The 25,667-nt window shown below is 43.8% G+C and overlaps 9 protein-coding genes across 9 annotated transcripts; 3 read left to right on the forward strand and 6 right to left on the reverse strand.

The window, feature by feature from the left end:
- Window positions 1–2,793: 2,793 nt before the first annotated feature.
- BGW36DRAFT_135219 (uncharacterized protein) lies at window positions 2,794–3,453 on the forward strand. The gene is made up of 2 exons (XM_046209390.1): window positions 2,794–2,949; window positions 3,007–3,453. The coding sequence occupies exons 1-2, from the start codon at window positions 2,885–2,887 to the stop codon at window positions 3,317–3,319; spliced, it is 378 nt and encodes a 125-aa protein (XP_046074458.1). The 5' UTR covers window positions 2,794–2,884; the 3' UTR covers window positions 3,320–3,453.
- A 1,648-nt stretch (window positions 3,454–5,101) lies between these two features.
- Window positions 5,102–6,505, reverse strand: BGW36DRAFT_291748 (amine oxidase, flavin-containing superfamily; the record flags this gene model as incomplete). Its single annotated transcript, XM_046210865.1, has 1 exon — window positions 5,102–6,505. The coding sequence occupies one exon, from the start codon at window positions 6,503–6,505 to the stop codon at window positions 5,102–5,104; it is 1,404 nt and encodes a 467-aa protein (XP_046074459.1).
- Window positions 6,506–8,548: 2,043 nt separating this feature from the next.
- On the reverse strand, window positions 8,549–9,137 carry BGW36DRAFT_357402 (uncharacterized protein; the record flags this gene model as incomplete). The annotated part of the gene is made up of 2 exons (XM_046213870.1): window positions 8,549–8,834; window positions 8,887–9,137. 2 exons carry the CDS (start codon window positions 9,135–9,137, stop codon window positions 8,549–8,551), a joined length of 537 nt encoding a protein of 178 aa, XP_046074460.1.
- Window positions 9,138–10,342: 1,205 nt separating this feature from the next.
- Window positions 10,343–11,842, reverse strand: BGW36DRAFT_135228 (uncharacterized protein). Its single transcript, XM_046209391.1, has 2 exons — window positions 11,643–11,842; window positions 10,343–11,591 (listed from the first exon to the last, which is right to left on the reverse strand). The coding sequence occupies exons 1-2, from the start codon at window positions 11,718–11,720 to the stop codon at window positions 10,449–10,451; spliced, it is 1,221 nt and encodes a 406-aa protein (XP_046074461.1). The 5' UTR covers window positions 11,721–11,842; the 3' UTR covers window positions 10,343–10,448.
- Window positions 11,843–13,572: 1,730 nt separating this feature from the next.
- Window positions 13,573–14,634, forward strand: BGW36DRAFT_291500 (ketopantoate reductase PanE/ApbA C terminal-domain-containing protein; the record flags this gene model as incomplete). Its single annotated transcript, XM_046210842.1, has 2 exons — window positions 13,573–13,768; window positions 13,832–14,634. 2 exons carry the CDS (start codon window positions 13,573–13,575, stop codon window positions 14,632–14,634), a joined length of 999 nt encoding a protein of 332 aa, XP_046074462.1.
- A 229-nt stretch (window positions 14,635–14,863) lies between these two features.
- BGW36DRAFT_395782 (uncharacterized protein) lies at window positions 14,864–16,386 on the reverse strand (the record flags this gene model as incomplete). The annotated part of the gene is made up of 4 exons (XM_046218082.1): window positions 14,864–15,565; window positions 15,615–15,717; window positions 15,774–16,246; window positions 16,306–16,386. 4 exons carry the CDS (start codon window positions 16,384–16,386, stop codon window positions 14,864–14,866), a joined length of 1,359 nt encoding a protein of 452 aa, XP_046074463.1.
- A 757-nt stretch (window positions 16,387–17,143) lies between these two features.
- On the forward strand, window positions 17,144–19,032 carry BGW36DRAFT_395783 (autophagy protein; the record flags this gene model as incomplete). The annotated part of the gene is made up of 6 exons (XM_046218083.1): window positions 17,144–17,313; window positions 17,369–17,403; window positions 17,459–18,214; window positions 18,270–18,394; window positions 18,448–18,609; window positions 18,691–19,032. The coding sequence occupies 6 exons, from the start codon at window positions 17,144–17,146 to the stop codon at window positions 19,030–19,032; spliced, it is 1,590 nt and encodes a 529-aa protein (XP_046074464.1).
- Window positions 19,033–20,413: 1,381 nt separating this feature from the next.
- Window positions 20,414–21,396, reverse strand: BGW36DRAFT_357407 (uncharacterized protein; the record flags this gene model as incomplete). Its single annotated transcript, XM_046213871.1, has 2 exons — window positions 20,414–20,743; window positions 20,869–21,396. The coding sequence occupies 2 exons, from the start codon at window positions 21,394–21,396 to the stop codon at window positions 20,414–20,416; spliced, it is 858 nt and encodes a 285-aa protein (XP_046074465.1).
- Window positions 21,397–22,716: 1,320 nt separating this feature from the next.
- Window positions 22,717–24,210, reverse strand: BGW36DRAFT_292700 (uncharacterized protein; the record flags this gene model as incomplete). The annotated part of the gene is made up of 4 exons (XM_046210927.1): window positions 22,717–23,055; window positions 23,106–23,639; window positions 23,694–23,895; window positions 23,954–24,210. 4 exons carry the CDS (start codon window positions 24,208–24,210, stop codon window positions 22,717–22,719), a joined length of 1,332 nt encoding a protein of 443 aa, XP_046074466.1.
- Window positions 24,211–25,667: the final 1,457 nt, after the last annotated feature.

Consider the following 25,667-nt stretch of genomic DNA (forward strand, 5'->3'; position numbering starts at 1 on the left):
CAGTATTTTGCTGCGTTTAATTTTTCTCTGAAAGAGTGCAAATTAATCCATACTTTCAATAGGCTCTTGGAGAGTTTATCAACCTACCACACAGTGAAAAAGCAACAAGTATATTGAATAGTGCTGCAGTAAGGAAAACTTCAGTTGAATATGTGCTAATGTGTTCTACCCAGGAAGTTGGGTAATTTATATATGAGGACTATGTTTTTACTGAGGTTTGTATACACTTGATAAATGAGCAATACAGAGTGCCCCTAATATTAATCTGTATCTAGCCGCCATGTCGTTGTCTATTACAGCACCCGACCTTGCCTTACAATACAACTTTACTACATCAGCTTGATTGAGAGAAGTCAGACAGGGCATAAGCCTTTTAATCACTGCACCACTGAGTTATTAATCTAATATTCAGTGTTGATCTCATGACCTTCTAAGCAGCACTTGTCATCCCATGGATGGTTCCTAAGTGTTAGTCAGGGGGTGATCTCTTCTGTATCAATTGGATAACAGATTAGTGTTCCAGGTCTGCTAATTATAGACTCCAGTGTTCACTATTATTAGTATAGCTAATTATATCTTAAACTACGAGTGATTATTGATTGTTTGGTTATATTAGGCTTTGTTATATGTCTTTTCAATCTTAGCTTGGTTCAGAAAATTGGGCTGTATATTAGGCAATAGACTAATGGTAAAGCATGGCCCCTTCTGAGGCTGGTGCTACACTGTATAGCATGTTATTAGCTGTAATCGTGTTTAGTTTTATTGATCTAAGTGTTAAGCGCCATCTCAACATGCAGTGTTTGAATTGAAAGCTATTCCCGGAGCTGAACGAACAAGGCTTCTCCATGAAGGCAAGTTCCTTTTGTAAGCTGAACTCAGTCGAGGAGTACAATGTGTGGAATTGTCTAACTATCTGGTCTTTGGCTGCGGCCATAACGGGCGGACTAACTGCCAGTCTACTGCCCTGCCTATGGAACCACTCTGGGATATTGAACTGGCGATGAGGATCGTGATAAGGAGTGATTATTGGTGTCGCCCACCGCCTTCCCATTATTAGGATGCATGCATGCCCTTCCGATTAGGATTAGCGTATCAACCAGCAGCTGGCCAGTAACTTAACTTATCTCTGCTGTAATCTGGATTTTTCTTTTCTTTCCCAACATTTAAAGCCCATGTTCCGGCACAACTAACAATCGTTGTTGCAGTTCTGTTGGCGTTCGTTATCAAACGCTGTTCATTTTTACTTCTACCATGGTCGTGCAATTCTGTGCGGATTGCGGAAATCTCCTTGACGAGTCACCACAGGACCTTGTCACTTGTGCAATTTGTGGAAAAGTGGCTAAGAGTTAAAGATATCTCATATCTGTCGCCACGACATTTCGTTGACTTCAAACAGATGAAATACTCTCTCATATACAAGTTTCTGTCTCTAAAGGCTTTCCATCGCGACTGCGAACCAAACTCACATCCTACACACAGAAGGTTACTCCAGAGACAATCGGTACAGGGCCAGTCATAAGAATGGACTACCCTGAGTGCCCATCGAAGGAAATTACCTGGATTGAGGCACAGTTACGGAGCGCTGATGAAGGAAGCACTATTTTTTATCGTTGCACGAAGTGTGGGCACAGGTAATCTATCTAGCTTTGGGTTTGAAACGATAGCTTTCTTCTAACAAAGTTTGATAGGTGGTCAGAGAATAATTAATCTCCTTGATTCATAAGTCAAAACTTCATCGGTGTTTAACAGAAACAGTGATTGTTCTTGTCATGTTTGCGACTTCAATGGCGCTTTGCTGTTTTTGGCCTCGTACTCAATTTTGAGTGGAGAGGTTAATTCAGACCAATTTCAGCTGTCTGCATGGGCTAACCGATTCTTGTAATCTACTGCTACAACTTTTTGTTTCACGCCGCGCTTCCAGCACACCTAGGTCAAGTAGTTTAAGATGTCTCCTGATTCTTCAAATAATAGGCGATCATGTGAGGCGGTGCTTATGGTAATAGTCATTTGGGCATGGTTGCAGCGAACTGAATGAGAGGAAGACTGGAAATAGACCAAGTTCGAGAAATGACAAGGAAAGTAAGCCTGACGATTTTGAGAACATGTACTCTTTGTTGTATGTGCAGAAAGGAAGCGGGAGCGTAAATTCTTTCCAATGGTTACAGATAGAGCAGCATGGCAGGGCTGTTAGACTGAATATTCAATCGCGTAGATCCACCCTAAGAGTCCATGCTTACCATGTTTGACGAGACAGTAGGCTGCAGGGAGAGAGATAAAAGCATAGAAGGCTAAATTGGCCAATTCGAGGGCTTCAGTCGAAGGTGTCATGCTGAAATTAAATAAACTGTGAAGTGCTGGTGTGTAATCAAAAACTATTGAATGTAGAAGTCGGATGGGAAGCTTTCTTGGTTCTGCAAGATGGGTTGTCTGATTCCAGAGGCACGCCCACGGTTTTATGTCTGCTGCAACAATTTAGGCGAGTGCTTTTCTTTTCTGGATCATCATTTCAATATCTATACAAGCCACTTTGGGAGTAATTTCAGTTAGCAAAATACTGAATTGAAAGATCGGCGCCGGGTTCAGCTTCTTATACAGCCCTGCCAAATACCCATCTTGATTGGCAGATTGGGTGGTGCCCATTAAGGAAGTGAACCCGAACCCGAATTTTAGCGTCTGTACGCATTGAGTATTATGGCATGGCACCGCCACAAGGATTAGGTTGCATGATTACAATCCTGAGCATAAATACCCTTCTAGATCCGTCAAGTCTTGTTTTAACTCAATCAACGCCACAGTCAAAGAACATACTTTGGACGACATCCTTTCCTCCTTTCCATAACAATCGTATTTATCATCAATCCTCTCCTCTTCTTTACACATCGCCATGGGTCTCATCAAGACTGGTCTTACCATTGCCGGCGGTTACGGTCTCATCAAAGCCGCTTCCAAGTGAGTCGCTCCCAGCCATGGGTTTAAGCCCAAGCAGGCTAATCAACACCTCAATAGAGCCGCAAATAGCTATGAGGAGAAGAAGCAAAATCGTCCAATCCAGCCTCAATACCAACCGCCTCCACAACAATACCAGCCCGGCCATGATCAGCAAACGGGAAACATGTATACGAACCCGATGAACAACAGCCAGCCACACCCACAATGGCGGTCTCCATACGAGTCTCAGCAAAATCATGGAAAACAAATGAACTACACCGCGCCTCAATCGCAATCTCACGGTATGAAGTCTCTGGGAGGCTGCCCACCCCCATATGACCAAGGATCCATGTATGAGATGCCACAGGATATCAAGCAAGGCTCGGCGTAGGATTATTATTCTGGGGATAGAACTAGATGTGGCTTTATGGGTTAGCTGGAACTGGCGTTTTGTGTTCTTGTCTACTTTCAAGCTTTGCTAGCTAGGAATGCAGTTGAATCTCCGGGAAATAAATTTGAAATACCCATATCGCTTACTGTAGTAATTGTTGTTGTTTCATTTACCCTGACCCGTTTGAAACTCTGAACTGAGGTACAAGTGTGATGATATTCTAAACCATTAATGAGGCAGGTACAGCTATTTATAGTCCTGATAGCTGCATTCATACTGCCTAGCGCGGTAGTTACCTACCAGGTTACTAGTGGTAGCCTGGCACTTATATGAAGACTGGATGCAAACAATAGTGGATATCCTATTGATATAAAGAAGGCCTGAAGGTCTCACAACCGAGAAATCAAGATAGCGACCAAAAGATTGCAGCCTGGTAACATTACTCAGCTGATGATGGCCAAGAGCAGATAGGCCAATACGGGCTCCTTGGGAGTCTAATATTTGTAGCGAATCTACTGTTGGTCAGAGGAAGCGGCATAAAGATAGAGGAACCAAATAGAAGATTGATTGACGAGCAACTTAGTTACAGTAACATACAGAAAAGGAGATAGATACATGCAATTTGGGACGGAGTTCATATACAGGCTCTCAGCACTTGTGATGTAGGCAACAATATAAGCACTAGTGTAGGCACCATTGTATACTGTAGGCATCAATTCCATGCCGAGCGTCCTAACTTTATTCATAACAATATTCCTTGGGGATCGGCGCGAATAATGCGGCAACCCAGAAGTCGATCGAACGCTCTCTGCCAAACACGAGAGAACTCACCTTCTACGAACAGACACTAGCGCCTTTCCATCATCTTCACTATCAGCCAACCGCATGGCTTTCATGACCTCTGTCGATAGCCCACGGGGTAATGACCTCCACTCTTCACGAGAAACGACAACACGGCTCTCTATTTGTGAGACCCTGACCACATCGCTCCCCGGAGCTTTCTAGGACCACCACCACTCCTCTGACTACCTGTACTTGTGGAGATATCTGCCCCTTTTTCCTGTGGGTTTTTGGGTTGTTTTGCTCCACACCATCAAAATCCTATATACTTAAGGAATTGGCTACTTCAAGGAACTGCAACACCGCGGGACTAGAGACCTGGGATATATGGTTTTGTTTTAGGGAGAATTTCAGTTCGATGATCTCTGGACTACTGCAGCTACGTAAATGCCCCTAAGAGTCTCTTCGTATATGATAAACTTCTTTAGTTAAGGGCTAAACAAACTACGAGCTGCCATAGAACACCCAAAAGCTCAATATGCATCTGATCTGTGGATATGCCTTGATAATCCAGATGTAGTTGGTGAAGGTTGCGTGATACCGCTGAAAAGGGATATGAATTCCCGCTTTGTTCTAAGGTCTGAATTCGTCCAGTAGCGTTGCGAGAGGCCTTTGACAAAAATACACCGAGATGGAGGGTTGAAGCTTGAAAATCTAAAGTGCTTTCTTACCATGACTGTGGTTCGCATTTGCCATCAAGAAGAATGTTTGGTTTATATAGGGACCAATAGACGGGAGAATAAAACACGTATTGACCAAAGATTAACGCGATACACAGCAGTTTAATGAAATAATATGAATTTATATCTGATATTATGTGCAGAGCACAAGATGTAATACCTGGAATTAAGCTAACATCGAACTTGCTTCGTCAAATGCCTGTGAATGAAGCAGCCGTGTCCCAATTGTAGTTTAGGTTACTCATATTGGATTCAATGCACTCTACTTTTCCACAATAAGAGGTAGTAATTGCTCTGTGAATCTCCACAGCAGAGATGAATCTTGCGTGTGAAACGCAGCCCCTGTATAATAAGTGCTTCTTTTGCCTTGCATTGCATAGAGTCTCTTGTAAAAGCCGCTCTCTATCGCGCTAGACGATACAGTCAGCTCGAATGGCGTATGACTGGCAAAGATCGCGAACTCAGGGGACTCTACCGAAATGGTTCTATTCGGGAGACGTTGAACACTCGCGATGATATCACTCTGAACTTGTACATCAGCGAGGGCAGTCGGACTGCCGTATTTGACATTGAGTAGTCCTGGAATAACGCTCGGTGAGATGGAGTAAATTCCTGGCAACACAGGCAGGTGATACGTTGTGTTTATGCCTATATTTTGGACTGTAGTGTTGTCATTGATGCCAGTGTAGCGCAACACACCGGTATAGTAAGCACTGTTTCCAAATTGCTGGAAAAGTGATTTTTCTGTAGCATCGAGGTCGAATCCATCGAGATTATCTAACTTTGGTGGTATTGCAAGCAAGATCTTTTTGGCCCGAATTTCCCTCCTCCCACAAGGAGTGGTGACAGTTATGCTTGAATATCCTGTGATGCTTCGTTTGGTTGCCACGATACTGGTATTAAGGAGTGCATTATCCCCAAGTTCGGCTAATGCTCGCTCGTAGATTTCGCTATTGTCATGTTTGGCAGTTGTGAGGAATCCTTCCTGGATGCTCTTCAGATCTACAAGTCCGAAATTCTTCATCACATAGAGTGTAGGCTGGTGGAGAATGTTTCCAAGACCTTGGGCATATTTGAATATAGTTGGCACTGTGTCATCCAATGCGTACTTTTCGACGAAATCACCGAAAGGAAGAAGGAGATCAGTTGGTACTGGGTTAGGCAGATCAAAACCGAATTCCAAATAAGGGTACTTTGCCAGTTGCGTGGCGTACGCTGTAAGAGCATCGGTAGCATTGCCTGGAGAATACTGGCTAACCAGCTGCCCAGTACGGTAGTCCACATATTGAACAGCCGATGGAGCAAATTCGTTCTTTGTCAGCGATATTTTGAACCGGCTGAAAAAGTTTCTCACGATATCCCAATCCTGCCAGATTTCCACACCAATATCAATTTTGCCTTTCGTAACTGGATCAGTGTATGTATGCGTGTGTCCACCAAGGCGGTCGTTTCGCTCGACTACAACTACACTCTGACCTATGTCCCGCAATCGAATCGCAGCATAGGTACCACTAGAACCACCACCAATAACTGCCACATCTCTGGTAATGATACTCTCGGTTGCACAGTTGATAGAATCGAGGTTCACACGCTCAGCAAGTCCTGCCGAAATTCTCCATAAACCAAATGTTATGAGCTTAAGGGAAACTCTCGTATATTTTTTCATTATGCCTTTCAAATATGAAGAAAGAAACGGACAGATAACGATGTGATCTTGTGCATAGATAACCAGGCGAATGCACTTTTCTCAATGAGTAGGCAGAGAGATGTTGTTCGTTATATAATGTCGCGTTTTCCATGCGGATCAGCTGCTGATCCTAGTCCTACCCATAATTTACCATTACGCCAGGACTGTGTATCAAAGTCAGCATTGCATGTCCTCGGGTTCGGTTTTAGAACTCAGATTGATTTTGAGAATTAGTTAGCTAGACTATACTAGCTCCATTTGGTGGTCGTTTCTGTGGACACTAGCAGATCCTGAATTGAAAGACTCAATCTGAAGAGTAATTCCATGCACACAGCTAGAAGTGGTGTGGATATCAGTATGCTTATTACGAGAATCAAGGCTCAATAATATTATTAAGTCATTTTCATAAACTGCAAAAATAGAGCAAGATGGACAGCAGAGATATTGTAAGGTACGAGAAGGTAAGGAGTTATGATTAACTATTTATGACGATGGCATACTGTTACGTGGTAAAGATTTCTTACGTATCAGATACTAGTAGCGGAAAATCCCTTCCTACTATGATACTATGATCCGACATCGATGTTCTAATTAGGGTAAGTATCTGGGTACTCTGTATGATAGCTGCCCACATGAATCTTGGAGGTCGGAGCCGGTTTAGGAGGAACGGCGAGACACATTGTTGATCTGCTCACTCGCCTTGGAATGGTTTTCTTCTGGTATGTGGTCCTTTGGAGGGGTGATGGTTTTTTGAGGACGCCAGGACACATGCTAATGATGCTATTGTCGACATACCGTTCTTGAAGACCAGTTTAAAAGCGGACGGTTCAGCCGTTTTGCTTGGAAGGAGGTTACGGACAAAGAGAAACTTGTTGCTGCGGTGATTTTCGCTTTTGCGAGGGCAGAATATAGCTCATAACTATAACAATAAGATATCGCTCTCTGTTGTTTATTACTCAGCTGCACATAGGTTAGGATTGAACAGCACTATAATCGTACCTAGTTAGGAACAGTTAATGATTGGTTCTTTCAATATTTTACAATGAATAGATTTTATTTTGTAATCTTTGGTTCTGATACATATCCAGTTTGAGTCCTTTACTTAAATTAGCATACTCAATTATATCCAATTACACTACAATGGAAAATTTCAATTATTACCTCTAGTCTTAGTTTGGATATTGCTTGTGATAACGTTTTCTCTTATTCAGACTTTATGTCGCTTTCGGGTCATTGGCCATAATTGGTAAAGGAATGATGAATCTCTTTTTCTTGCTACCGACTTAGACATAAATAGCGGTAATTTAATTTACAACAAAGCGTAAATAACTTTCATACAGCTGTCTTACTAGCAATATTGTTTGCAATAGGGTAATATCGGTATAGTCTTGTATCGGAAGAAGTCTGTTAGATAGGCGATCAGTTTTTAATGACCCTATCTTATGCTTTGCGTAATTCTCACTCCTTCTAGTCTCTCTACTTCTTCTTCTTCTTCTTCTCCGCCGCCGCCGCAGGTATCCTCATTCACACCGCTCCCGACTTTTGTTTCGCATCTCTATCGTATTATTTACTTTACTCTACTTCTCCATACGAGGCGATTCGTTCACATTGTGTCGTCACGATCAGCAGACAGTTCTTTATATATATCAATGGAAACAATTAATCAGCCTCGTACGACTAACCTACTCCGCCTCTTCTCCCGATGCGACCTTCGGCGTGGAAGGCGTACGTGTTCTTCCAATCGCGTCGACGTGGGCTTTTCGACGTTAATATTCCGTGTCATAAGACCAACGACCACGAAAACGACTGCGATCAACAATTGGGGTATAATGCTCAGGCACACATTAACTGCGAGTGATGTGGCGAACTTCGATTCGGACTGGAAAATGGAAACGGCACCATATACGCCTCGAATAAGAATCAATGGTATAGATATCACGACCGCATAGAGTAGCTATAACTCCCCCAAATCGTATTAGTAAAGTTTGCTAGGATACACATGAATTAAGAGAGGTTATTGGATTAGGTATTACCAACCTTACTCCCAAAGTCATATTTAGGGGCGGCAGGATATGTTTGTCGGGACGGCAATGATATTAGTGTGTAGATGGCAAGGATGATCCACGCAATTAACATCAAAGCATACCCAACTTTAGCCATGGAAGCAGCCGATGAGGGCGGGTGTGAGCTTGTCATAGAGCTGATACCACTGGCCAGAATAGCTAGACCTGTGGTAACGAAGATGTGATAGATGATGATGAGGGCCCATTCAAGTTTGTTGTTGACAATCGAAAGATGTGCTCGTCTCCTATGTAAAAGTTAGCTACAGTAATACACTGGGACAGTGCAGATACCCTCACGCTTCGTGTAAAAGACCTAAGGCGGACAGAAGCAGCGGGGAGAGGCCGATGTTATTTAGAAGTACAGCGCTCGAGCTAGTGGACCCGTTGTTGTCAAGTTGCATTCCTAAACCTGCCACTCGAATGGTCACAAATGCTGTAAGATATAGCCACCCAAGGATGCCAGCTGTTTTGTGTCGATAGAGAATGTATAGGACTGGGAGAAAAAGGATAACATAGAGGACAAATTGAGATGTGTTGAGAGCAGACATTGGGCCGAAGAGATATCGTGTATGTAGATAGGAGGAATAAAAAGAGAAAGCACTTCACTGGAATAACTTCTTCAAATCAGCATAATCTTATTTTTCATGTGTTCCTGAATAGAGAAGATATATTGCGAAAATCGCACCCTTTAACATGAGTGATTTATTATATTCTGAATGATACAGTTCGAGGACAGCATCGGAACAAAGCCTTGAACACAGCCTCCAAAGATACCCTAAATAATATAGTAGTGACCTTTGCCAAGTTATATCACTAAAATCTATGGATAAAGTCTATGGTGTCTAGTATCTGGTTGGTAAAGATCGGATTACCAGGTCCGGCAAAGAATCCGAAAGCGAGGGAACGTTCACCGATCTGCTTAGCCTCAATTTACGTTAGTCCCTGCATAAAAAGCCAATACCGAGAACCTACGCCGAACTATTCAAAAGTTCGGGTGTAAGTATGAACATAGACACTTCCTTTCATTAAAAGTAGTTCCACTTTCAGATTACAGGTGAGCATACCTCGCCGAGTTCTCCACCAGACTCCCCCACTTACCTTTGGAGGGGCCGTATGAACTCGTTATGTACACAGCAATTGGTAACTCTAATACGCTTTCCGATGCTGACATGTCTTCCTGAATCAGTACAGTAACCCGATACCGACACTGCCCCTGCACAACACCGTTGTTTGCGTTAAGGACAGTCTCAACAAGCCTTTGCGACACAAAATCTCCTGCGCCATGGTGCATTATCGGAATCAGACCTCTCTCACGCGTTTGGCAATAGCTTTGAGATGCAGGCTCATAGGCGAAGGAGGCTCAGCACTTATATCTTCCCAGTTAGTGTTGATTTCGGAACGACTACCATAATTAGAACACCGAGAGCAACCAATCAACCTACATTTACACCGTGCTCTGCTCATCAGTAAAGCCGACGGTTAAGTCGAAGGTTCAGACTAAGGGCGATCATCATCGGAATCATTACATCACCAGCTAGATCATGAGTTCAGACTGTTTTGGTGACGTTCAACAAGATTAGCCCGCAGATTAACCCTTTCCCCAAATAAAACCCCCTGCATGGTGTGGCACGAGAAAGTAGAATCCGATAATGTGGCAGTACGCTGCGATCAAGCCTGCGCACAAAGAGACAACTGCATGAACCTTACTTAAAACCGCCTCACTCTAATCCCTCATTTCTCCCGTCTTTACTTTGTCCGAACTTGATTCTATAAACAAGCTATAAAGTATATTTGCTCTCAATAATTAAACAAATCTCCACGGTAACGCCTTTCCGCACAAGAAATGAAATAGTCGTAGATCACTTATGAAACATCATTTCCATCCCTGATTCAATAACATTCAATGGCCACTTCATTGCCCACCGCCATTCTGCAGGCATTATACTATTGATTCCACGAATCTCTTGCTCTGGGATGCCACGGAGCCACCAGACGTTGTCTGCACCACTCACCAACGCGAAAAGGTACGCCAAGATGACCAAAGCGCGAGGTCGTCGCTGATATAGCAGTTGAAGAAACCTTTCTGTCATAATAGGAGGAAATGCACACAGTCGCTTTCGTATTTGGAACTCAGATTCATGGTTTCTGAGTGCAAGGTACATGACGTCGAGGTAGGATACGCCATATTTATATGCATCCATCGATACTTGATCAACATATTCTATATCTGCTTGACAATGCAAAAGGAATGAAAAAGTTCCCTTAGCATTGTTTTCAAGCTGATTTTCGTCTGGTAAGTGTTCAATGACTGGTTTCGCACGAAGGAGAGGCAAGAGCCTGCCTCCAGGCATCGTAAGCCTGTCGTATACCTGTGTGAGGACTGGCCGGATCCCACGTGACATGGACAGCCACAGCATAGGTGGCTCGTATGGACCAGTGGGCATATTGGACCTGAGAGCCAAGGTATAGAACGAAATCAAGATGGTTGTCATGCAGATGGATTCAAATTTTGGTCCTGCTGACTCGGCCAAGGCTTTCTTATGCTGAAAGAGAGCAAGGTCAAGGTAGAATTGATGACTATTCCAACATTTGTGTTCCATTAACATCGACTTTGACTGATGAAGGGCAGACACGGCGAACAGAGTATATAAAAGGGGCTTGTGTTCGAAGGCCATTTCTGGAACGGTGATATCCCACATGCGTCGCACTTGCGGGTCTCCGGCCATGCTAAGAGTCCCCGAAGTATGTGTGAGGTAATGATGAAGTAGGCGAAGACTTAGCAAGATGCTTGACTCAGGCTCAGAAAGCAGAACAGGGAAGATTGAGCCTAGGAATGATCTCTGCAAAGGAGAAACAACATCTTGACGTTCAGAAACCTGGCTCTTTCTGATCCGCTTAGATATTCCTTTGTCGGGAGTAAAGGTTTGAATTTTCAGCGCCGGATATTCGCAGTCAACAAGATGGCGGGCACATTGGCTACATTTCGGTCGAATTTCATCACACTACAGAACGCGATCAGCGGACACCGAAATCCATTGGAAAGCCAACTATACCTTTACTTTCCTTGCTTTGCACCTGCGACACCCAGTTGTCGATTTCTTATGCTCCAAGCGGGGAGCCTTTCGGAGCATATTGGATCCTAGGACATTCTCGGATTCAGCATCTGCAGGAATAAGATCGAGGAACTAAAATTACTTCTTGATTTGGTGTACCGTGACTTAAGTGGCGCGACACCAGTAACTTTAAATTAATACTGTAAGTTACTCGGAACAAGCTACCTCAGTATCCTCAGACGTGTACTAATTAGGAAAGCGGTGACTCACATGATCTCAGAACTAGTCCTAAAATGATTAGCATACATAACCTCTTTTCGGTCCACATTCAGGTTACAGGTCAGGTGAGCCGTTCTTAGCGTCGGGCGAATCCTTGGCCATTTCTTGCAACAAACAATGTAACGTACACCAAAAAGCTTGTATGGGCGCTATGTTCACGCCGGCAATTTTAATGTATTTGTTGGATTGATTGGGTCGAGTGGTGGAGGGCCTTGGACGTCAAATCCAGTGTAAAGTGATCAGGCGCATGCAGCTGGCTTGTTCAGGGGAAGGTAACAGGATGCAAAAAGCCTGGTAAGGAGAATTAATTAGCTATTCCCTTTTTTAATAAGTTTAATAAGACTATAAAAGATAATAACTAATTAAGAAATTTTAGCATTATACTAGGGTAATATAAAGTTCGAAACACCAATTGTGGATTCATTGTTAGTCACTTTAGTGCGCTTCTAGTCCAGAAGGGAATCCGTACTTCCTCAACTACCATATCCTGCGAGTGGTCCGTTCACAGCATCTGCCCTCATCGTTGTGGATCAAATATTTTACTTTGACAGCGCTTAAACGAGGCAGAGATCTGCTGTAAGGTACTTAGATTTCAACCCACCTAGTCATGTTTCCGCTTTCTATACGCCAATATATATATTCTCAAGGATTCATTCCTCTTAAATAGACCTGCCATATACTGTCGTTCCCAATATAGTAACATTGACTACGCGCCTGAGTAAAAGAGCGTTGTTTCAGGGTCACCAGCGGCAAAGATTTCAAAGTAACCAGATTCAATGGTGATGTTCAAGATGTTTGATTATGCCCTCATTCTGGCGGCTAGAGATCTTAATATAAAAGTGAGCCTGTTTCCTAGGTATTGTACCTTGGGGTACACAAAGCTCGACTTAACCATATCATTCGCTATCTACTTCAAGTCCTTACAATGAAGGGCGGTCATCTACGTTTGGATCTTCACTGCACGAAATAGGTGAGGCATTAACCTCTGTCAAGTTTGCGGGCATCGATTCATACGAGAGGAAACCACACAGTGGTGAGCACAATCAGAGAATATGTAGGAGTTCAAAACACCAAGCCACGGCGTCCAGAATTCACGAGATAACATTCATCTCCTTGAAATAAGGTTGAATTAAAATTCCTTAGACTACTCATTAACCCACAAGAAATTCATGAAAATTGAGGCCATAAGGAAAGCTCCAGAGCTGTCGGACCATTAAAAATGGCCAAAGGTTCCCTCGTCCATCATTCAAACGGGATGTAGCGGTCGGGATGTCCGACTCCTTTCTCAGTAATGAATCCTCCGTTTCGTTGGAACAGATAAGATAAGCCTAGATAGCTTTTGTCAAAGGAAAATAGAATTCATATTTTTTATCTTAAAAGTACTTGTGCTTTGCTAATCAAAGTGGTTATATGACGAGTGAACTAGGGAAACAACTGAGACGTCAATAGTCGATCGGACTGTCCGAAATTGAGTATCCTGTCCGCACTATCCCCAGTCTGGGGGAACAATCTGCAGATCCTCTACAAAGATAGGAAACTATATTACGACTGATTAAGATGAGACTTTGGAATTCAGCAAGGGAAGGTGTTATCCGCCGCCCAAGATCTTATATCGCTGATACTAAGGCTTGGTTTTGCTCCCAAATTTACCATGTTCGATACTCGAGCCAACATACTCTTGTGTGGATGCGGTGCGGTTGGCACTATGGCCGCAGTCGCACTGGAAAGATCTGGATGTGCGGCTGTCACGGCAGTGCTGAGATCAAATTTTTCAGTAGTTGAGCAGAAGGGGTTTACAATTGATAGTGTGGACCATGGTAGGCTTACTGGATGGCATCCATCATATAGTAAGTTTGTATTTTAGCATCGAAGCCGGTTGACAGCATCATGTTGCTTACTATTCTTGATAGTAGCGCGCTCAGTTGAGAACGCAATGAAGCATGGGCCTTTCCAATTTATTGTTATAGCATTGAAAGCCCTTCCTGATATATATTCAATCCCTGAGCTCATAGCCCCAGCCGTAACGCCTTTTGAGTCAACAATTGTTCTCATCCAAAACGGCATTGGAATCGAGCAGCCATTCATTAATGCCTTTCCACGTTCCACTATCCTATCCGGCGTGAGCATGATCGGCGCCCATCAATTGAGCAGCGGCGTGATTAGGCACGACAGATCCGACATTCTCCACCTAGGTCCAATCTATAACGCGTCTATTTCAAGAGAGAAGGAGGATGAACTGGCGGCTCTTTTCTCCTCACTCTACACATCCGGTGGCGCATCTTGTCTCCTAACTGAAAACATCACATGGATGCGTTGGAAAAAGCTCGTGTGGAATGCATCTTTCAATAGTGTTTGCGCCATGACGGGCCTTGATTCCGGTGCTATTATCGACGCCGGGGGCGTAGAGACAATAATTCGCCCAGTAATGGACAAGATTAACAGTATTGCCAAGGCCAGCGGACACACTCTACCAGATGGCATCCAGCAGTTGATGATTGACTCCATGCCGCGGGAAATGCACTTTCGTCCGAGCATGTTGGTCGATGTTGAGCGTGGCAACCCTATGGAAATCGAGGTCATTGTCGGTAATCCACTACGCATAGCTCAGGAGCTGGGCTGTGAAACGCCAATTTTGCGTATGATTTATGAGCACTTGAAACTGGTTCAGTGGAGAATCCGTAGGGCTAAAACCGGGAGTCGCTTACAGAAATGAATATAGCCCTTCCAATCGTGGTTATATCTCAAGATTTTAAATGATCTGTCGCTTCAAAGTATAGTCACAGTCATGACCTGGCTTGGAAAATAGTTATGGGGATTTGCTATGACGTATGATGAATGAAAACTTGCTAAGGATGTCATGAGTAATATGAAACATGATCAAGAAAAAAAAAGATAGACAAAAAAGAAACATTTAGTCATTAAACAACTTCTGTGCCAGCTATTCAACTCAATTTGCAATAGATATCCCATAGACCAGAGGCACCCAGCCAATCCAAAAACACTTCATTCAATCCTTGTCGTAAAAGTTCGTCTCCCATATAGTACTGTCTTTTTTTATCCCAAATTAAGTTCCCCATTGTGCTTGTAAGAGACTTTTCTAAGCGAATAGCCTCAATCGAGCTTTGAAGATCTGTCCAATATACACTTTGGGGCATCCAGACTCGATCGCTGTCTGCACCTGATGCAAGTTTTTCAAATTCTGGTAGAGATTGAACAATTTTCCATATTCTGGGCGCATCATAGTACGCTGCACTACCGTACGCTACCAACATCCGCTGGTGTTCCTCGGGTGTAATCATCTGCCGTGAGGTTCTTCGGAGGTACTCGGTTTGCTCGGTTAGAAGTTTTTCTAGAACTACTCGGTCTAAGGCCAATTCTGGTTCTTTCTCAACTGTCTCCAGATAATGGGTGATCTCGTCTCTCAATTTTCGCAATCTGTACTGGGTCCATTCGGGGTAGAGAATGTTTAGATTGGCGTAGGGCCTGATGTTTGTCATATAGCTGGAGTCGTAGACAGTTGGCACACTTGATCGGTATGAAGTGATGGTAGATATGCGTTCCTTAACCCCTCTGGCTCGAGCAGCTAGGTGTTGAACTTTGCTGCCTTGAAGCATTACTGCATGACCAATCCGAGGCCCTTCAACCTTGGAACCTGTCAGTTCCATGTACTCAGCGGAATGCAGTCTAGCCTACCTTCTGAGCTGTCCCATCACCCTTTTTAATATATGTTTCTCCTCCAATCATACCCTCGGTTTCACTTAGCATTAGAACACAGACATAAGGATAAGAATCGTAACTTCGGTTAAGTTAGTCTCGAAAGTATTAATAGCAAATGAAATGAAGGGGGCTTACTGCCATGGGATAATAGCACTAGCATCCTTTAGCGGATCATAAGCCCGTTCTTCTGGACTCAATTCCACTTTCTCAACCGCCGGCTCAACCTTGAGCTTCTTTGTCATTTCTGAAATGGTAGCTCCCTCAACTTGGATGTTGGTATGTCCAATCTCCGTTGGCATGATCACATCCAAAGGCACACCCATTGCCTCAGAAACTATCCTCATGGTCTCAGGGTGTGTCCAGAAATTTTTGATGAATTTCGATTGCTTATGTGCACCACGGAGAACCAAAGTACCTGGAAAAGGCGAGCTCGCACATTGATCGAGTACGTTTTGCTGGAACAAGGCTCTTCTGTAGGCTCTTACGCCTTCGCGTGACAGCAGTGGAAATGCTGTCGTTCCTGCAACGGAAGAGGTGTCTGTAGTTTGATCTAAGAGCAAGTCTTGCATGGTAATTTTCTTTTCTGGTGGCGAGTAATGGAGATGAATCTATTCGGTGTAAGTTGACTGACCAAACATGACTGTTCTCTCTTCCCATATGATCTTACTTTTGGATCGAATGTCTCTTCCTTGTCCGTACTTGTAGGAGAGCCCCAGAACCATGCACTTAGCCAACAGAAAGAATCCATGACGCCTACAATATAGCAATTATATAACGCTGAGTAATGTCTCCTTGAGGTTTCTAACCGCGTTGCCCCCCGTTAACGCACAACTCTCGATTCTTCGGACCTGTCAAGATCTTTCTCGAAATGCGTGGCCGCTGTGAATCGAGGAATGGCCTTTCCATACCCTGAATTGCTCGAGGAGGCAATAGATATGATTCACAGTCGGACTAGCCGATACTGAGACTGGCATCCAGCAGGAATGGATATCTTATCGCTTATCGGTGGTCGGGCGGAATCCATTTCCTTTTTCGGTATATATGTCCCCGATATATCGAGCACCGTTTCGACACGGGTACTCAAGACATCTAGATCCACAGATGGCCTGTATTATTAGTAGTAGTAGTAAATCAAATTTTACGTCCGCATTCAGCTGTAAGCTATGGCAGGCAAATGCCCTGTAAATTCTTAGTTATTATTCTGTCGGATCCGCCGCCGCCTGTATTTATGATACTATCAGAAGCCAACTGACCTTCGTATCTGCCGAGATGTAGTGATGACACGAGAGTTGCTTACCTCTCTTTTCTCATGTGCCCTGATAAGGGTATTCTCAAGGATTCTGATTCGCCAATTGACATCCTTGGGAAGCACTGACATAAATTGAAATCGTCCTGCTAGGGAGCTAGAGGACAACAGATAATCATAGAAGATCAATGAGGATTTCCATTTTTACAATTTCTTTTCTCTTTTCCCTCTATAAAAACAATATTATCTTGAACTCACCATGGAAAGCAGTGATCCAGCCTCTCATAATGATCTAAAAGTCGCACCACCTCCCGTAGTCGAGCAACTCGCTCTGGACGATAAAGGGCTAGAAAAAGATCACATTGTGGCACCAGATCAACTCGATGAAAGATATCGCACTACTAAATGGGAGATTTGGGCCTATTACGCGTGCGTCATCATTAGTTTCACAATGTAACTAGCTTTGATTGAACCATTATACTAGTTACTATATCGGGAACAACGGACTGTCTCTATTCAGTAAGTTCTACAAATCGAATCTTGATTGATCCTTCCTTCTCTAACGAACAAATAGATTTTGCCCCAACGGCTTTCCAAAATCTCCTCTACCAAGCGGCCGGAGACAGTGACAGTCTATTATTCGTTGGAAGACCTCGATCCATCAACAGCATCGTGCTCCTATGCAATGGAATTTCATTTGCAATCCAAATCGTGGTTTTCCTAATCATCGGCAGCTTCGCTGATATAGGGAACTGGAGACCTAACATTCTCATCGTACTATCTATCATCGCTTATGCCCTTGGGTTTGCCTGGTTGGGCGTTCACACAGAAGATAAATGGCATATAGGTGCTGGGCTCTACATAGTTGGGCTAATCGCCTATCAGACTACATTGACTTTCTGGACTGCTGCGTTCCCGGGACTTGCGCGCAACACGGCTGAAATGAAAGGCCATGCTGATGATCTCGTTGGAGGGAAGATTTCTCGTGAAGAGTACGATTTCGCTGATACGATGAAGAGGAGTCAGTTGGCCAATGTGGCATTTTATATTCAGTCGCTTGCGGAAATTGTGATTCTTGCTATTATTGTTGGGATCATGTTTGGGATCGATGTTAATGCTAGTGAGGCGAATAATAATTGGGGACAGAGTGTGCTGATTGCATTCGCGAGTGGTGTTTGGTTGCTTGTCTCGTTGCCATGGTTCTTTTTAGAGAAGAGACGGCCTGGTCTGGATCCAGGGAAACGGAATATCATTCTGATGGGCTTGTCCCAGTTTTCATATGCTCTGCGTCAGGTGTGGAAATTGAAGCAGAGTCTGCTATATCTTATTGGTAGGACCAAAATGATCCCCTCCATTGTATGGATTCTGGAATGACTTTTTCCAAGGTTATTTCTTGCTGGGTGATTCCTTGAACACCACGGTCACCGTGATTGCCACTTTGCAGAACGGCATAGTAGCATACAATACCTTGCAGTTGACATATCTCCTGATTGTGGGGATTACATCCCAGGTACGTTCCCCTTTTGAAAGCATTCTAGATTCTCTTCTAACTAGTGTCCTCAGGCAGTTGGTATTTACGCGTTCTGGTCAATTCAACAACGATATAAACTCGGGACAAAAGCTATGTTCAATGCCATTGCGTTTTGTATTATCCTTCTTGATGGCTGGGGCATGATAGGCATTTGGACTAGCAAATTTGGCTTCCATCATATTTGGGAGGTTTGGGTGAGTGGCTGATTTCTGTTATCGTCATTTCATTATACAGAAGAAGATTGTGTAATAATCCATACATTAACGGTCCTTTAGATCTACCAAGTCTTCTATGGTCTCTTTGTCTGCCCCTGGTACAGTTATTCGCAAATCATGATCTCTGAAGTGACACCTCGTGGCCATGAATTCCTTTTCTTCAGCCTATTCAGCATTGTCGGGAAAACATCCTCATTCATTGGGCCAATCGTCTCCAGCGCTATTATTGACTCCACGCCTTCTAAAAACGCATCAACACCATTTTACTTCCTGTTCGTATTGAGCCTGTTCAGCTTCGGGATCTTATTCGTCGGCGTGGATCTGAAGAAGAGTCGATTAGAGCAGGAGCAATTCTTGGAGGAAAAACGAAAGTTGAAGGGAGATGTTTCATCCGCATTGTAAGATGGATGGAGTGTAACTCAGAAAAACAAGATCAGATATTTAGTAGCATCGAACCGAAAATATTTATCTACCTACTCTACAAAGTCTTAGTTTTCATATATAGAAATTTCCAACAGAGATCTTATACTGAAGCCTTTCCACGCCATGTTTGAATAGTAGCTCATACTCACTAAATTAACCAAGATAGAACTGCCCAAATCCGAGTCGGTTTACCAACAAGTTTTCGTGATTACCACACTTATAAAGGAATATCATTTCCTAAAGTTCCGAGAGGACATCAGTGGAATATGAAATATATATCACAAGGCAAGGCAATAAAGCCGTTGATTTTCAAAGAAGAATATGGAAGCAATGATTCCGTGACATCTATTTCACCCTGGTACGGAGTTATTTTGTTGTTAAAAGTCCTCCTCTTCATCTTCTTAGGAACAGTCATACCTAACTTGTTGACTGGAATGCCCAGGACTTGCTCAAGTTCGGTCCCAACCTACAGATGCATGCTATAGGTTGGAAGAGTTCTCCCCTAATTCTATAAAACTTGCGGAGAGTTTCTATACATAATGCCGACTGAATTATTCTCGGACAAATGATTGGACTTTCGTGTGACAGCCTTGCAGCTGCACATGCAGACTACTCCCCCTGGTGTCTACGAAACCACATATGCCTTGATCGTGCTCGCCCACATGCTGTCATGAGCCCCACGATCACAATTCGACGCACCCCCGACTCTTGTATCGCTTGTTTTAAGTTTGCCTCGATAAATGGAGAGTTTGTTCTTTTGATGAAAATAGGCTCGGAAATCTGCGGAGCAGCGTAGGGCATGAATTTCGCTGTCGGTTTGGAGGGGTGCAAGGGAGATGATTCAAATGGAGAGTGGTGACAGACATGAAATATTGGAGAATGCGCTTCTCTGAATGCATGGAGAAGTTTTTCTACGTTTGTTTCGATATCTGGCGTTGACCGAACTTGTCCCCAATGAGTGGGATCGAAGAATCCTTGTTGGATGCTGGAGAAACCTAACACTAAGCCTTCTCTTCGTGTGTATATAAACACATATTTATACATACAAAAGTTGAAATACTAAGTAGGACTGCTCAGTAAATAACAATAAATAGAAAATAGCTATATACTTATTAGTTATAATAACTAACAAAATAAATTTTATTTTAATACATATATTAGCTAACTACGGCGCGTAGCTATAAGTTATACAGTCGATTTCTCTTCTTATGCTTAGTATTCTCGTTGAATGATATCACATACTTTAGCCATTTGCCGGTCGTAACAGTTATCACGGTCCTCAACCATTCATTTATCCATTGTGTTCCTTCAAGTGCTAGAAGCCAAGCAACATCATGTTGTTTTACGATCATGACTCGGATCAAGCTCTAAGATAAGCATAAATATCCTTCTCCCAGAATGGTCGCTTCTTATAATTCCCTAATTTCTCTGGCATGGACTCGATAGCGTCCGCCAATGCAGGTCCATTACCTTCAGCAATGATATGTGACAAATGCGTCATATAGGATCGTACACAAAACACGATTGCCCGGCTCTTTTTTAGACTCACAAGCGACTGCCGCTCACATCGAAGGTAGCATTTTTCAAGGTCGATTTTATCTTGGATTGTAGGCAGATTATGCCCCTGTTCGGGGTAAAAGTTGTTGCCATCAAGACGGAAAAGATCTTTGCCATCTGTTTGGAGGCTCCACTGTTTTTGCTCAGGGCTCAAAAGTTAAAAGAATAGCTTAAGTGAGAAGGTGCATAATAATTATAAGTAAGTTACTACAGTATAAAGTATTGTCGAAGGGCGAGGTAAAGGCGAAATTGACTCACATTAAAGCGTTGAACTTTCGTTCCACCTTTCATCCTGGAGAAGAACCTATCGGTCCCCCTTTTGATTCGCTCCGGATACCCTGGCACTGGATTGTGAATCTCGGCCATCGACAGACCGACTCTTGAAGGGCTATCAAACCCACCGGGAAAGCAAGCCAGGTATCCTTGTAACCGAAACTCATTTTCACTATCGGGGCACATGAAATAGAAATCTTCTTCAACGTTCTCAGAGAGCATAAGCAGCTGCTTAGTATTATCTCGCGAGACTTCTGACAATCTCCAGGTCTTGCCGCTCACAATGTTTTTGAAAACATCGCCTCCTTCTAATCGGAATAAATTGGGAAACCTCCCGAGAACATGCCTAATAACCTCTGTCCATAGTTCCTGGATAGCCAATGAGGATACATCATTGACACCGATTGTTTTGTCGGGATGATTCAGTATGGTTTGTCTCCTTTCGGCAAGTCGATCAAGATAGCCATTATCAATCTGTATCCAATCGTCGTTGGGGCAATTTTGAATTCCCATTGACACATGTGCCCGAGAAAGAAACGGACGATATGGCCTGGGTTCGGTCGAAGAAAAGTCAAAAGATGCCACATGATTCTTCAGATGAGAATACCGAATATCTACTGAGCGTCCACTCTTCAGAAAGAAAACAAAAACAATTGGAAGAATATAAAGAATTATCTGCCACCCGATGGGTTGCGATAAGTCGGTGAAAATTCCCATCGTCTGGAGAGAAATATAGCAAGAGTTGGATAGATTCCTGAGCAGAAATGTGTACTGTAGAAAAATCTAAACACAACCTCCAACGTCAGAAGGCTCGAGGACTGTTTCTAGGGCTCTATAAATACGGACAATCATCGACCGCCAACCCATAAACGGATTATACGGAACAAGTCTCCAATAATAGCATCAGCAGTTCAAGATCAAGTTGGCGTGATTACATGTGATTATGCCCCCTGCGTCTAAGATAAAAGTAGATTCCACATTAGGCATCATTGCTTTACAATAAACAAAGGTTGACATACATGAAATGAGACATTTTCTAACTTAAATTTTAGCACCACCGTGACACTACATTTATTAGGGTAGCATTGAAACCAATGCACAGTGCCGCAAACTAGGGCCTTTCTAAAGGAATGGGGACAGACAGTGTCACAGCGGCCTTCATAGCGTTCCATTCTGATTCATATCATTCTACCATTATTAGAGATGTAGCTGCACAAAGAGTCGTCATTGCGTACATTACAAATAGTTTCAAGTGGATGTACTGAGTACATGTAGGTATGAGGCGATAATGCCATCTAGCAGGCGACAGCTGCACGTAAATGACTCTTCGACAGGAATGTGTGCCATCAAGTAGGTGCCAAGGAAGGCCATGTAAACTGCTGGAAGCGGCAACATCCAGCCCAAGTCACGCAAGTGCGGTTTTACAGTATTTCTCATTCAAGGACCTCTTTCAACGGAGTTATTATCTGAAGTTGACTCGAAAGTGGCTGAATTCTCATAGGATATATATGTAAGTAGCATCTGCTAGCTCATTCATTGGCTGTGAGTTATCGATTTCCATGGCATTAATTAGAAATATAAGTCTGAGTTTCTTATAAATTATTTGTCTAGATCTATTTATATGCAAATTTACGCTATTTTTTGTTATTAGAGATTATCTGGTCTAAATCAGTATTTCTCATTATCGATAATTTAGATTTTGGCTACTATCCAAACCTTATTTCCAACAATATTGAGTGAGCATCAAGAATTTCAATATCACGACGCCAATAAGTATATAAATCCAAACTGACTAACATATTATACGCTCATTATACGTTCATTATACGCTCATTATTCTGATATCTCTGACCTCGCCTCATTCGGCCTCGCAAACTGCCTCGTACTCTCCGACTCATCAAACGACCTGAGACTGTCTAATCCAGAGCTTTGTGTGTCATACTTTCTAGTCACCTGTTTGAATCGCAATGGAACCTTATTTGTCGTGTAGCTTCGATGGCCGTGATGTCGACGGCGGATGAACGACGTGATCAACGACGACGAGATGGCAATGTAGATGATGCTGTTCCAGAAGCCCTGCAGGGGAAGAACAATCGCAGAAGCGAGCTCCAATCCGAAGCTCATCGACTCTGGACGAGCTAATGTCCATACGCGGTTGATGGTCGATGGTACCTGGTCAAAGTTCATTAGCCTCACCCATCGAGATTGAAGATTACGCTCACCCATGTTACGATGAGAGCAACGAAATAGAGAGCTGCATATTTGCAGTACGCCCACGCCGCTGCGTTATTTATTTCATTCCGCGGCCTATGTCGTGTTGTCGTTGACTGGACCAGAGTTTCTTTTAGCGTTATTGGTGTCATGGGAATGGCATTCCCCCTTTCCACCGTCACCGAATATCTCGCATAGCTTCTTCCAGCACCCCTCGCTATTCTTTCCGACTCCTGGTCTCCTCTATCATGCGACTGCCTGGCGACGGCGGCTTCGGCATCAGCATCAGCATCAATCGGGCTATTCGCCAGATTCGCCGCCTCACTGGTGATGCGGACGACCTTGGATGCGTGGATCTCAAAGCCACTATCGACGGTCCCATGCTGATCGGCACTGCTGAAGTTCTGCAGAAGACGCCAGTTTTTGAATATATGCAGGCCGACTCGGATGTAGATGCCGAATGTTATGAGAATGATGAACCACGCAGGGCCGTAGAAGGCGGCGATGCGGAGGATGTCCCAGGAAGTTGACACCCAGCACCATATCTTAGATTCTGTTCAGCGTCTAGCTTGCTTGTTTTTGTTTCTGATAGTACATACCACAGCAGATCCATATATGGGGCCCTTGGAGTCGCTGTTGATAAAGAAATATACAAATGACGGGATGAACGGGAGGCCATAGCACATCAGTACATATTTCCACTCCAGATTCCGCAAGGTCGAAGCGTCATATTTTCGAAAAAAGGTCAGATAAACGTTGCATGCCATTGCAAATGTCCACAAGGCGTCCGCGGGCATGAACCTAGATAGTCATCAACACTGACTCCTGACTCTTGCGCCTCTCGGCCAGATCTACTTACCACTGAATAAAAAATCCCTGAAACCGACAAAGCGCGGAATTCTCACCAGCAACAATCCCAGACCGCGACACCAGCGTTGCGGCATTGGTCATCACGTTGCCCCAAGCGGCATAGAAGACGAGACGATTGATGGGCTTCCGGAAAGAGCGCGAGCCCACGAAGGTACTGATAACAAAGGTTGTGCCGATCAGAGAAAGAATCGAAGTTGCTCTTTCAGCTGCCATGATGGCAGATAATTGCGAGTCGCTGAGAGACATGCTGGCACTGCTGTTGAAAAGCAGATGAAAAGGAGGAACTAGTATATAGCGCAAGATACAACGAAAGACTGCTTAAGACGGCAGGAATGCTATACAACTCATTATCAATAGCATGGATATCGTGAGTATGCTGCCGGGCAATGAGCGAACAACGGCCTTACGCCCCTTTATGACTTCTCAAAGGAGCGTTCGAGGTATATGTCTGCGGATAAGGTGAGAGCAGGCGTCAGCTAACAATGAACGGCGACGCAACAAGACTGGCTTAAGCAGGCCAGGATCATGCCATGAAAAACAAGAGTATTATTGAAAGGATATACTCTATTAAATAATGCCATCACCCGATTTCGACCTATACCCGACACTGGAACAAGTAATAACATTGAAACGGAGGCAACCTCCGTGGGAGGGAGGGAAAGAAAAAGCAATTCTGATATGTTCTCCATTTAATTTTTATTAAATTTTTTTTTAAGTTCAAGGTGTGAGATTTGACTCGTAAGGCACATTGGAAATTTGTTCGTACGAGAACAGCATTTCATTGCTAGGCGGCGCTGTGCAGCCCTAGTGCACAGGACCCTAGGACAACATGAGGCGACTGATTGGTCAAGCAATATCAGCAGCAACCTGGTGGCCGCGCAAGTGCATTGCTCAAGCCTATTTGTTAATTTTGCAATTAAACTTCCATGCTGATCATGTACGTATATAAGTACACAAGGACATGGGTGCGATTCACATGCACACCGGTATTTGCGTCGGGGCAATATGAGTAAAAATGGGCTTCAATGCTGCAACCAGCCGGCGTGTATTGATATACTAATGCTCAAGCACCTGTGTACATACACGGTCGGAATAATTATTGCATTGTGTCGAGGTACATATCATTAGTCGTGTATGTTTTGTGCTCGATAGACCAGGCGGCATCAAATATCCTTGTATAGACCCCCCGTGCTGGGTATTACCATAGCGTCTGTACTATACTCCCTGGATTTATTGGACCAGGCCTGTTTGGATTTGTGCGGTACTGGGATTATTATTAGTGTTGGGCAAGATCGAATCATAATAATCACTCACACCCAGCCAGACTCATGGCACGAGCCAAGGAACTTCCTCCAGACAAAGACTAAAGGATCGACTCGAGATACGATATTCCTCCAATCGTCTGACATGCCGAGAACGAACTCGCCTGTCATGCTGGCGTCCAGCCTCATATGATCCGGTGTAGGTGCGACAGACAGCAAGTGCACGGTGCGGCCTGGTGCACCTACACCGCCCGACTGGAGTCAACAGACAGCATACAGCCTGCGATTACGAACCGGACGAGGATGTCACGGAGTATATGCCTTATTCGTTGAATCAAGCCAACCGAATTGCGGGGGGGGGGAGAAGGGGAACAGGGCGGATTCGTAGCGCTCATGCACGACTAGCCCTAGTCAACTGCGCCAAAACCACTACTAACTGTT

This window comes from Talaromyces proteolyticus (assembly GCF_021365285.1).
Source record: "Talaromyces proteolyticus strain PMI_201 chromosome Unknown BGW36scaffold_4, whole genome shotgun sequence".
Lineage (NCBI taxonomy): Eukaryota > Fungi > Ascomycota > Eurotiomycetes > Eurotiales > Trichocomaceae > Talaromyces > Talaromyces proteolyticus.